The sequence below is a fragment of the Bufo bufo genome, chromosome 8 (genome assembly GCF_905171765.1).
Source record: "Bufo bufo chromosome 8, aBufBuf1.1, whole genome shotgun sequence".
In the NCBI taxonomy this organism is placed as follows: domain Eukaryota; kingdom Metazoa; phylum Chordata; class Amphibia; order Anura; family Bufonidae; genus Bufo; species Bufo bufo.
In genome coordinates this window covers 30,617,121-30,630,374 of record NC_053396.1, presented here as the reverse complement: position 1 = coordinate 30,630,374, position 13,254 = coordinate 30,617,121, and the positions used below count along the sequence as shown (strand labels likewise).

The 13,254-nt window shown below is 45.2% G+C and overlaps 1 protein-coding gene across 1 annotated transcript in view; it reads left to right on the top strand.

Moving 5' to 3' along the window:
* LOC121009504 (carbonic anhydrase 7-like) overlaps positions 1 to 11,488 on the top strand; it is a 34,060-nt gene extending 22,572 nt beyond the window's left edge. Inside the window, exons 5-8 of the mRNA XM_040442682.1 lie at positions 3,989 to 4,081; positions 4,412 to 4,475; positions 10,650 to 10,804; positions 11,179 to 11,488. Of these exons, the coding sequence (XP_040298616.1) occupies positions 3,989 to 4,081; positions 4,412 to 4,475; positions 10,650 to 10,804; positions 11,179 to 11,298 (432 nt within the window). The 3' untranslated portion in view covers positions 11,299 to 11,488. The remainder of the gene's footprint in view (positions 1 to 3,988; positions 4,082 to 4,411; positions 4,476 to 10,649; positions 10,805 to 11,178) is intronic.
* The last annotated feature ends 1,766 nt before the right edge of the window (positions 11,489 to 13,254 follow it).

Sequence of the window (13,254 nt, the reverse complement as noted above, 5' to 3'; positions counted from 1 at the left end):
CTTTTTAGTCACCTTGTCACCCCAAAAAATAGCATAGGACTGTTCTATTATGGGCCGAATGTTTCATAAAATGCGAAATGCACACAGCTTTTTTTGTTGTTTTTTTTTTTTTGCACGGTATTGAGTATCACAATACTTTTTTATGGTGACGAAAGCGAATCAAAATTTTGGTTTCAAAACAACCCTACGCCGATCTGATCGGCGTAGCGTTGTCACGATACCAAAATTTTGATTCAGTTTCGATTTGGCAACTAAAAATTTGATTTGGCTCCTAAATTTTTCAGTTCAGGAGCCAATGGCTACTTGGAATTTTTTTTTAGTCTGGAGCACTGTTCTGTGTGCCCGGCGCCCGCTCCCCTCCCTCCTCTCGGGGGCGGCAGCCTGCGGCTGTCCTGCCTACATGTGTGCCGTGCGGCGCTCAGGCCAAAGGAGGCGTCACTGACTGTCAGTGGGGCCGCGGCGGAGGGAGGCGAGGAGGCGGAGCTGCTCTGTCTGCTATGACCTGTAAAAGCTGCCCCTCCAGGCTGGCAGCAGAAGAACACAGTCACAGAGTAACACTGAGGCACGACTTGTTGGAACTTGGCCGACCCTGCTGGACTCTAGTCTGGACTCTGGAGAAGACACCTTAAGGCAGAGCCAGCTGAGATTGGAGCCAGGACCAGACCGACCCCACTCCAGCCAGACCCCAGTGATATATCAGGTACCGACTTCAACATTGTCCCTCATCATGTCACCCCCCCGATGGTGCAGACTCCAACATTGTCCCCCATTAGGGAGCATAATGGATGGGGGACTGACGGCTGTCATGGGGGGCATGATGGCTGACATGGGAGTAATGATGGATGGGTGCTGACGGCTGACATGGGCATGATGGATGGGGTGCTGACGGCTGACATGGGCATGATGGATGGGGTGCTGACATGGGGGGCTGACGGCTGACATAAGGTCATGATGGCTGACATGGGGGGCATGATGGATGGGGGCTGACGGCTGACATGGACATGATGGATGGAGTGCTGACATGGGGGGCTGATGGCTGACGGCTGACATGGGGTGCTGACGGCTGACATAGGGGCATGACGGCTGACATGGGGGGCATGATGGATGGGGGCTGACAGCTGACATGGGCATGATGGATGGGGTGCTGACGGCTGACATGGGGGGCATGATGGCTGACATGGGGGGCTGATGGCTGACATGGGGGGTAATGATGGATGGGGGCTGACATGGGCATGATGGGGTGCTGATGGCTGACATGGGCATGATAGATGGGGTGCTGACGGCTGACATGGGCATGATGGATGGGGTGCTGACATTGGGTGCTGACGGCTGACATAAGGTCATGATGGCTGACATGGGGGGCATGATGGATGGGGGCTGACGGCTGACATGGACATGATGGATGGAGTGCTGACATGGGGGGCTGATGGCTGACGGCTGACATGGGGTGCTGACGGCTGACATAGGGGCATGACGGCTGACATGGGGGGCATGATGGATGGGGGCTGACAGCTGACATGGGCATGATGGATGGGGTGCTGACGGCTGACATGGGGGGCATGATGGCTGACATGGGGGGCTGATGGCTGACATGGGGGGTAATGATGGATGGGGGCTGACATGGGCATGATGGGGTGCTGACGGCTGACATGGGCATGATGGATGGGGTGCTGACGGCTGACATGGGCATGATGGATGGGGTGCTGACGGCTGACATGGGCATGATGGATGGGGTGCTGACGGCTGACATGGGCATGATAGATGGGGTGCTGACATGGGGGGCTGACGGCTGACATAGGGGCATGACGGCTGACATGGGGGCATGATGGATGGGGGCTGACATGGGCATGATGGATGGGGTGCTGACTGCTGATATAGGGGGCTGATCTGAGGTATGATTAACATTGGGGGTCTGATTGGTGGTCTGACCTGAGGTATAATGGAAAATATTGTTTCTGATTATACTCCTCTAAAACCTATGTGCATCTTATAGGGCGAAAAGTACAGTCCTCAAACCAGATCGAAGATATCAGGACCACACAGAGGAGAAGCCAGCTGCTGCAGACAGAACCAGGACCAGGTGAGCTGCGGGCGGGGCGGTGGGAGAAGGGGGTCACCGAGATGTAGCTTCGCTTGTGTTGCCAAAAAATCCTTGCACAGGCTCTGGTCACGTCCACGTGACAGGGCCGGTGCAAAGAGTCCCACAGTACCCGACCTATGTGGATACTTGCATGCACAATATTCTCAATAAAAACTTATTGAAACTAAAAACAGTGTACCATCCTATGTATTTTCGGTTTTAAAAATGTGGCTCTCAAAATAAATTTCAATCGTGGTTTTGGCGAGATTTGGCTCAGTTGAAAAAAAAGGTTGCCCACCACTGGCCTAGGCTAAGCTGTGATAAGGCCGCAGCACTACCACGAGTGCAGGAGCGTTCTCAAACAGCTGATCAGCAGGGGTCTCGAGTGTCAGACCTCCACCGATCAGAATATGATGACCCAACCAGAACATAGGTCATCAGTATAAAAGTCTCTTAAAACCCCTTTAAGGTGTTCGATGAAAACACATTGCCCAAAATAGGCACTTTGTAGGAAACAAGAGATCCGTATCAGTGTGAAAACTTGTTTCCAGCATAAAACTTCCATGTGAAGTAGACTTCTGATCAGAATCAGAAGACTTAACACTACTAATTATAAAAACCCTCTGATTAAAAAAAGTTGTAGCATGTCCCCTTTGCTTTCGATTTTCTTCCAGAATGTTAATAAGTTTTTGCATATTATTCTATGATCATATAAAGTCCATAATAACTGACTGTCGGATTCTAAAACTTAACATGGATAAAACAGAATTCATCATCTTTCCCCCATCTTGCTCATTCCCCCCCCCCCCAACAGACCTATCTATCACGATCAATGGCTGCACTCTCTCCCCGGTCAACCAAGTCTGCTGCCTTGGAATGACCTTGGATTCTGCCCTCTCCTTCCGACCGCACATCCAAGCCCTTTGCACCACCTGCCGCCTCCAACTCAAAAACATCTCCCGCATCTGCACTTTCCTCTACTTTGAGTCTGCGAAAATGCTTGTACATGTCCTCATCATCTCCCGCCTAGACTACTGCAACATCCTCCTCTGTGGCCTTCCATCTAGCACTCTCGCACCCCTCCAATCTATCCTAAACTCTGTTCCCCGACTAATCCTCTGCCTCTCCCCTCTGCCAATCCCTTCACTGGCTCCCCATTGCCCAGCGAATTCAGTTCAAAATACTAACAAATACATACAAGGCCGTCCACAACCTGTCTCCTCCCTACATCTCTGAGCTACTTTCCCGATACATCCCCACAGGAAATATCTGATCCTCACAAGACCTGCTTCTCTCCTATCTTCTTATCACCTCTTCCCACAATCGCCTCCAAGATTTCTCCTGTGCATCCCCCACACTCTGGAACTCGCTACCCCAACTCTCATCTACAGTGTAATCCTTCAAAAGAAACCTAAAAACCCACCTCTTCAGACAAGTCTACAACCAGTGACCCTGCTGCCTCTATACCGCCATGACCAACTTCACCCTCTCCTACTGTGTCCTTTTCCAATACCATGTAGATTGTAAACCCTCACGGGCAGAGTATCAGTTTGTACCAGTTTGTAACTCGTCTTGTTTATGCTTAGTGCAATTGTCTGTATTATGTATGTATACCCCTTTTCATATGTACAGCGTATGTATGGCGCTTTAATAATAAATAATAATAATTGTCTATCAGTTGTTGACTTCCTGTATAATGGGTCCGCAATCCGGAGTGCTTCCGTGGTGTTTCTGTCTGTGCCTCCGCACCGCAAAAAAAAATAGAACATGTTCTATTTTTTGACGGTGCTGATGGATCAAGTTGAATGGATCTCGCTCCTCCCCGGCCGCCGCCGTGTGCATGAGGCCTAAGGTTAAGGGATTACACTTTTATCTCGAATACAAATGTTTTTTTTTTTATCTTTTTAGGTCCATTTTGTGTTCTACAATACGGAATATGTGGATCTAGCAACAGCAGAAACCAAACCAGATGGTCTGGCTGTGGTTGGAGTACTTTTTGAAGTAAGGATTACTGAATGAAAGTATTCGCACATTAATGTAATAGGAAGAAAGTAGAGACCAGCTGCAAAATGACAAATTCTAAAAAACAGTAGCATGGGGTCAATAGGAGATGAAGTCGCTTGGCCGAGGAGATTCACAGCAGTCCGACCCCCATCAATCAGACATTGATGACAATATACTGTACAGTATAATAAATTTGTACGGTGCCAGCCCTTTAACTACATTTTTACTTAATTGATAAGATGTAGTAGTTTATGATGTGTGAAGGTATAATGCCTGTGTATTATATAAATATGTATTATTAATTGTATCACCATTTATTCATTTTAGATTGGTGAAACACATGGAGAACTTCAAAATTTAGTCAATGTCCTCTCTGATGTCGCTTACCAAGGTAAAATAGATTAAATTTACCCTCCATTATGGCTTCTGGTAAAAGGGACATCCACTTTTCACACGTCCACAATTTTGTTTCGCATTTTGCGGAACGGAATTGCGGACCCATTCATTTCTATAGGGCCGCACGATGTGAAACCCGGATACGGAATTGCGTTCCCGAAAAAAATAGAACATGTCCTATTCTTGTCCTCAATTGCGGACAAGAATAGGCATATTCTATTAATGCCGGCAATCTGCGGTCCGCAAAATGCGAAACGCACATTTCCGGTGTCTGTGTTTTGGGAATCTGTGGATCCTCAAAACACGCTACGGACGTGTGAACGGAGCCTAAAGATAAACTCTGTCTGAGTCTAGTACCATATACCCCTACTGACCACCATTAAAGAGTTTTTGGAATTGGTTTTTAACAGATATGCTCATGAAGTTGCTTACCCCAGGTAGTAGACCCCCCCCCCCCCCCGCCAATTTAGACTTTCCTGACCAGTTTTTACCATGTAAACCTATCACTCTGGTTTCTTTACATCCTGTATGTAGCACTTCCTGTTGCTGTATTCAACTAAACCCATAATGCACAACACCCAGCTAGTCTAAGGCTCCTCCTACCCAGCTAGTTACATAGACACTCCCCTATCACTGCCCCTAACTCCTCCCAGCTAGGTCTAAGGCTCCTCCCACCCAGCTAGTTACATAGAAACTCCCCTATCACTGCCCCTAACTCCTCCCAGATAGGTCTAAGGCTCCTTCCACCCAGCTAGTTACATAGACACCCCCCTATCACTGCCCCTAACTCCTCCCAGCTAGGTCTAAGGCTCCTCCCACCCAGCTAGTTACATAGACACTCCCCTATCACTGCCCCTAACTCCTCCCAGATAGGTCTAAGGCTCCTCCCACCCAGCTAGTTACATAGACACTCCCCTATCACTGCCCCTAACTCCTCCCAACTAGGTCCAAGGCTCCTCCCACCCAGCTAGTTACATAGACACTCCCCTATCACTGCCCCTAACTCCTCCCAGCTAGGTCTAAAGCTCCTCCCACCCAGCTAGTTACATAGACACTCCCCTATCACTGCCCCTAACTCCTCCCAGCTAGGTCTAAGGCTCTTCCCACCCAGCTAGTTGCATAGACACTCCCCTATCACTAGCATGCCCATGGACATAACATCACAGGAAAGAAGAAAGAGCTACATGGACGTGGTCATGTGACCACAGCCCAGAAGTTAGGGGCAATAAAGGGAAAAGAAATACATTACAGGATTACAACTACCTTCATAAATGATTATTTTAAAGAATGTTGATGCAAATTGGATAATAATAGCCTGTGGTGGTCATACATAGCAGAAGATCTAAGTGCAAGGAAAATGTACGAGTGCTACTACAGCATGAGGTCTACCACTGTATCTGTAGTCTATGATTACACAGGCTACAATTTCAGTCATCCTAGACAGCATGCTATAGAAGCACTGTTTCCTACCTCTGACCTGTCCATCATACCAGCTTTAGTCTGAGAAACTTGACCCTTGATTCCTCTTTTTAGCTTCTGACCTGCCCATCATTTGGGCTTTTTTTTTTGCAATGAGAAGCCCGATCCCCAGTTTGCCATGACTTCCATCCTCTGGTCAGTAGCAACAACAGATATGGCAGCAGCCAGAACTGTATGCAAAGAGAACATGGAGGATGTTCTGACACTCTGCAGGAGGAGGAACCCAGTCATTGGCATTCTGGGTGGGTGAATCCAGTCACCACAGTAAACCCAGCTGGTGCTACTATAGTATGCAGTAGACCAAGTTATACAGCAAATGTCTTGGTAGACTGCATGCTATAAAGTAAATGTCTTGGTTGACTGCAACTATATGGACAACATAGAGAGATGTCTCCCTTGAGGGCTCCCCTTTATGAACCCGAATAGTATCTCTCTCCTGACATCTCACACAGCCTTGCATACAGTTCAGATGTCTCTGTTCAGTGTTCTTAGCGGCAGACTAGCTGGTCTCTGTAACAATCCTGGTATCTCCACAGGTCTTTAGCTGCTTCATGGTAGCTAGGTAGTCTCTGTGCTCTAGTTAGTAACATAGTACATAAGGCCGAAAAAAGACATTTGTCCATCCAGTTCGGCCTGTTATCCTGCAAGTTGATCCAGAGGAAGGCAAAAAAAAAACCTGTGAGGTAGAAGCCAATTTTCCTCACTTAAGGGGAAAAAAATTCCTTCCCGACTCCAATCAGGCAATCAGAATAACTCCCTGGATCCCGACCCCTCTCTAGTAGCTATAGCCTGTAATATTATTACGCTCCAGAAATACATCCAGGCCCCTCTTGAATTCCTTTATTGTACTCACCATCACCACCTCCTCAGGCAGAGAGTTCCATAGTCTCACTGCTCTTACAGTAAAGAGTCCATAGTCTCACTGCTCTTACCGTAAAGAGTCCACAGTCTCACTGCTCTTACAGTAAAGAGTCCACAGTCTCACTGCTCTTACAGTAAAGAGTCCATAGTCTCACTGCTCTTAAAGTATAGAGTCCACAGTCTCACTGTTCTTACAGTATAGCATCCATAGTCTCACTGCTCTTACAGTAAAGAGTCTATAGTCTCACTGCTCTTACAGTAAAGAGTCCATAGTCTCACTGCTCTTACCGTAAAGAATCCTTTTCTATGTTTGTGTACAAACCTTCTTTCCTCCAGACGCAGAGGGTGTCCCCTCGTCACAGTCCTAGGGATAAATAGATGATGGGATAGATCTCTGTACTGACCCCTGATATATTTATACAAACCGGATTCCAAAAAAGTTGGGACACTAAACAAATTGTGAATAAAAACTGAATGCAATGATGTGGAGATGGCAAATGTCAATATTTTATTTGTAATAGAACGTAGATGACAGATCAAACGTTTAATCTGAGTAAATGTATCATTTTAAAGGAAAAATACATTGATTCCAATTTTCACGGTGTCAACAAATCCCAAAAAAGTTGGGACAAGTAGCAATAAGAGGCTGGAAAAAGTAAATTTGAGCATAACGAAGAGCTGGAAGACCAATTAACACTAATTAGGTCAATTGGCAACATTATTGGATATAAAAAGAGCTTCTCAGAGTGGCAGTGTCTCTCAGAAGCCAAGATGGGTAGAGGATCACCAATTCCCACAATGTTGCGCAGAAAGATAGCGGAGCAATATCAGAAAGGTGTTACCCAGCGAAAAATTGCAAAGACTTTGCATCTATCATCATCAACTGTGCAAAACATCATCCCGAAGATTCAGAGAATCTGGAACAATCTCTGTGCGTAAGGGCCAAGGCCGTAAAACCATACTGGATGCCCGTGATCTCCGGGCCCTTAAACGACACTGCACCACAAACAGGAATGCTACTGTAAAGGAAATCACAGAATGGGCTCAGGAATACTTCCAGAAACCATTGTCAGTGAACACAATCCACCGTGCCATCCGCCGTTGCCAGCTGAAACTCTACAGTGCAAAGAAGAAGCCATTTCTAAGCAAGATCCACAAGCTCAGGCGTTTTCACTGGGCCAGGGATCATTTAAAATGGAGTGTGGCAAAATGGAAGACTGTTCTGTGGTCAGACGAGTCACGATTCGAAGTTCTTTTTGGAAATCAGGGACGCCATGTCATCCGGACCAAAGAGGACAAGGACAACCCAAGTTGTTATCAACGCTCAGTTCAGAAGCCTGCATCTCTGATGGTATGGGGTTGCATGAGTACGTGTGGCATGGGCAGCTTGCATGTCTGGAAAGGCACCATCAATGCAGAAAAATATATTCAGGTTCTAGAACAACATATGCTCCCATCCAGACGTCATCTCTTTCAGGGAAGACCCTGCATTTTTCAACAAGATAATGCCAGACCACATTCTGCATCAATCACAACATCATGGCTGCGTAGGAGAAGGATCCGGGTACTGAAATGGCCAGTCTGCAGTCCAGATCTTTCACCTATAGAGAACATTTGGCGCATCATAAAGAGGAAGGTGCAACAAAGAAGGCCCAAGACGATTGAACAGCTAGAGGCCTGTATTAGACAAGAATGGGAGAGCATTCCTATTTCTAAACTTGAGAAACTGGTCTCCTCGGTCCCCAGACGTCTGTTGAGTGTTGTAAGAAGAAGGGGAGATGCCACACAGTGGTGAAAATGGCCTTGTCCCAACTTTTTGGGGATTTGTTGACACCATGAAATTCTGATTCAACATATTTTTCCCTTAAAATGGTACATTTTCTCAGTTTAAACTTTTGTTCCGTGATTTATGTTCTATTCTGAATAAAATATTAGAAGTTGGCACCTCCACATCATTGCATTCAGTTTTTATTCACGATTTATATAGTGTCCCAACTTTTTTGGAATCCGGTTTGTACATAGTTATTAGATCTCCCCTTGACGTCTTTTGTCTAAAGTTAATAACCCTAATTTTGATAATCTTTCAGGGTACTGTAGTTGCCCCATTCCAGTTATTACTTTAGTTGCCCTCCTCTGGACCCTCTCCAGCTCTGCTATGTCTGCCTTGTTAACAGGAGCCCAGAACTGTACACAGTACTCCATGTGTGGTCTGACTAATGATTTGTAAAGTGGTAGGACTATGTTCTCATACTGGTCTCTGTAACAATCCTGGTATCTCCACAGGTCTTTAGCTGCTTCATGGTAGCTAGGTAGCCTCTGTGCTTCAGTTTACTGTCTTCTCTGAAGTGCTCAGTTGCTTTCTTGCCCTGTGTAGGCCCTGAGTTGGTGCACATTTATAGGTAGTGCCATTCACCTCCACTGCTAACTAGTTACATGCAGGAATATCACAGATTTTCTGCAACAGAAGTGTTTCCCAGCACACTCTTAATCTTTGCTTCTGTGTCTGTTAAAACAAGGCTCTGCAGGGACATCTACGTTCTTATGACCTCTGGGGAAAGTACTTTCTAGCATGGGCAGTCAGTGTTTTAATGCATTACCAAGCAGTTAACCCTTCACTGCCACCAATGTTACATACAATATACAATGCATACAATTCTCTATACAATTTTCTACTATGAACAGTGTGGTACATCTGTTTGCCTTTCAAAACCCTGTCCATGGCAATATGGAAGGAGCTGGTGCTACAAGGTAACAGCTTATTGGTGGCACTTTGGGATGCCTGAGGACATACTTGGTAAATTAGAGACACATAGGTCTGCCCCTGGGAACGCCCCAAACTGGATGGGACAACCCATTTTTCGTTGGTGCTTATATAAGACCCACCCATTTTTGACCTGGAACAGCCTGAATTTGCAACGACTGTCTCTGAAAACTAGAGACAGTTCCTACATATTTAGGACTGTGAGCAACTACAGTATGCCTGAGGATAGGCCATCAATATCAAAATCCTGGACAGCCCCTTTAAGTTTACCCTATGTGTACTGCACGCCACATAACACTTCTCATCTTATATGACCTTGTCCATTGATATACTGTTTTTTTTTACTCTACTGTTTTTCCCTGACTTGGGAAAGAAGCCGTTTTTTTGCCGTAATATAGTACAATAATTTTAAAGGGTTTCTGTCACCCTGCAAAACTCTTTTTTTTTTTTTTGGATAGTTAGATTGCTCATAGTGCGATATAGCAGAATATAATGCTCTTACTTACTTTCATGCGGCCGATTCTTTATAAAACGAACTTTTATAATATGTAAATGAGGGCTCTACCAGCAAGTAGGGCGTCTACTTGCTGGTAGCTGCTGCAGAAATCCGCCCCCTCGCGCCGATGACATCACCGAAAGAGAAGACGTCATCGGCGCAGGCGCACTGAGGGAGTGCTGAGGAGACGAGCCTCCTCATCTCAGAGCGCCTGCGCCGAATGACGCGAGGCGCGCGATTTTTGAATTACTGACAGGGCCGGCCGGAGGAGGAGATCACGGCTGGCCCTGTCAATCAACACGGCGAGGGGGCGGATTGCTGCTGCAGCTACCAGCAAGTAGACGCCCTACTTGCTGGTAGAGCCCTCATTTACATATTATAAAAGTTCGTTTTATAAAGAATCGGCCGCATGAAAGTAAGTAAGAGCATTATATTCTGCTATATCGCACTATGAGCAATCTAACTATCCAAAAAAAAAAAAAATGAGTTTTGCAGGGTGACAGAAACCCTTTAAATATTTCATTGAATTATCTTAATCAGTCATTGCCTTGAATTTTTGTTCTGATTTCTAGGACAGTCAGCAACAATTTCCATCAGATTATCAAAACTGCTTCTTCATACTGAGCAGAACTTTTATAAGTACCAGGGGTCTCTCACTACTCCACCATGCTCAGAGAATGTCGCCTGGCATGTGATAAGGATACCACAGCAGCTTAGCAGTGATCAGGTAATGTTTCTTGTGCAATTTTTTGATCGTACAGGTGACTCCCCCCCCCTTCCTTGTTATTATTTACCAATTTTCCAATTTAAATCAATGGCACAGACTGGCCAGGTCATCGTGGTTGGGAGTCACTCCTGGTACCTGCTTTGGCTAATAGAGAAAGGTGCTCCATTGTGGTATTTTAATATGGCCTACAGGTACAGGGGATAATTTTTTAAAGACTGGTATTTCATAAAGTGCAATGTGCCAAATTTATAAGAGGCACATCCAGATGTGACCACTTTTTGCAGACGGAAGTCGGAAAAGGCCACCTAAATCAGGCCTAACCCTGACATTACAAGTAACATAATTGTCTAATATTGTTTCCTTTATTCTCACAGTATGAAGCTATTGTTTCTTCGCTCTACTTCACATCAAGTACCTCTGTAGAAAAAATCCCAATGGTGAACAACTTCAGGCCTGTCCAGCCATTGAACGGAAGGATAGTGTATAGAAAATAGTAAAAATATGTTTTTTTTGTATCATGCTTTAAATAAAATAAACAACAACATATCTGTAGACTTTGTATGGACAGTGAAAAGTTTTTCTACCTGTCCATGTCAGCAGGATCGGTTACATGGTGTAGTGCCTTGAATTGACAAAATAATACTGCCCTATGATGTACAATTTAGAATTACATACAGTTTCTTATAACCTATGTGACAGTTTGTCTAAATAAAAGTGACACATAGATACTTAAAGGGGGTTGTCCAGTGTTTTAGGAGCAACAGGGGTGTTGCCGTTACACCTGGAGGATCTGCTCTCTCTGCAACTGCTGCACCCTCTCCACTTTGATTCACAGGACCAGGCGCAATGACATTTTCACTGCCTGGTCCTGTCAATCAAAGTGAAGAAGACGTGTGTCACGGCGGACAGGATACAAGATACACAGAAAATCAACCAACAAGTGTCTAGGCAAGAAGCTGGGGATAAAGGTCACCTCCTGACAAATCCCTACCAGCTCTCTCTAGGCTTCTATGCCCACGTTCAGACCCTGAAGGTGGGAATAAACGTGTCCCCGTGCCTAGGCTGAAGATTCCCTAAAATCCCTAAGATGGTGAAAGGGGGAAAGAGGCAGCCTGCTCCCTCAGGACCTGGAGGGGGCAGACGTCTCTCTAACAGCCTAGACAGACAACCACAAGAAAACAAAACTAACTTATCTTTTACTGAGCAGGAACAGCAAATCCTTCCTTCCTTCCTCTGAGCCAGACAGAAGCTATAACCCGCACAGGACACTGGGAGTGGGCGTAATTTAAACGCAAACCAACGACCTCACCCAGTGCACCTGAAGGGAGGCGGATAGCTCAGCTCCAAAACAAAAGGCTACACACGTGCTGCTAACCTGGCAGACCTCCGCACATAGCCTGAGCAGGGCATGACAACGTGGCAGTTGCAGAGAAAGCTGAGCCTCTTGGTGTAACGGCAACGCCCCCGTTGCTCCTAGAGGCTCATTTGCATATATTAAAACAAAGCAGAATCACTTGATCAAGAAGTGTTGTCATGAGGACAAAGGAGCAGAGCATAACACTGATAAATAAACTATTTCAAACTTTTTTTGGGGGATGTGGCAATATATGTTAGGTCTTATGTACATGACCATATACATATTTCGGTCGCAAACCACTAATCTGCAAGATATAGATACTCTCTGTGTGTAATCTGCATTTTTCTCACACCCATCACTAGACCATTCTTGTCCACAATATGGATGTACTGTACAGATGTGGATAGCATGGATGAAATCTGTGTGCAGTCTTTTTTTTTTTTTTTTGCAGACCCATAGAAATGAATGGGACAAAAAATGTGGATCGGACACGGATGCAAAATACAGTTGGGTGCATGAAATCTAATAATGATATTTATGAACACTATCTGATTACTTTGGCACAGCATATTTGTAGTAGTGCATGATGTTACACCTTCAAGGCTTTTTTGGGTGGGTGGCCGAGGAGCCCCAGGCTATAACTCTAATGATAGTTCCTTTGACGTATTGCATTAATTTTTTTTATCACTATATGCCTGTTACTGTGTAATTACTTTCTGTATACCGTGCACTTAACAGCACAGAAATGTATATATTTTTTCATTACAAATTATTGTTCTGTAGCCCTGTAAGCCAAAGAGCAAACTTTGTCCATCTTCAAAAATTTACTCCAGATGCTCGTTTCTGTTTATCAGGAACATACACGGAATTTCTGGGCCATAACAATGCAAAATGTTGCTTTTAGAGTAGTCATTATCGGGGAGAATTCTTCTCTTTGGCCATAAAATGAGATAATAGTTTTATTATACTGACATCTAGTGGGCATCTAATGGACAAATGTACACTATAAAAGAAATGTTCATTGCAGGATGTGACATGCAGAATATAAATCACCGGAGTTCATTTATTTCATGGGCAAGTGCAGGATAGTTAT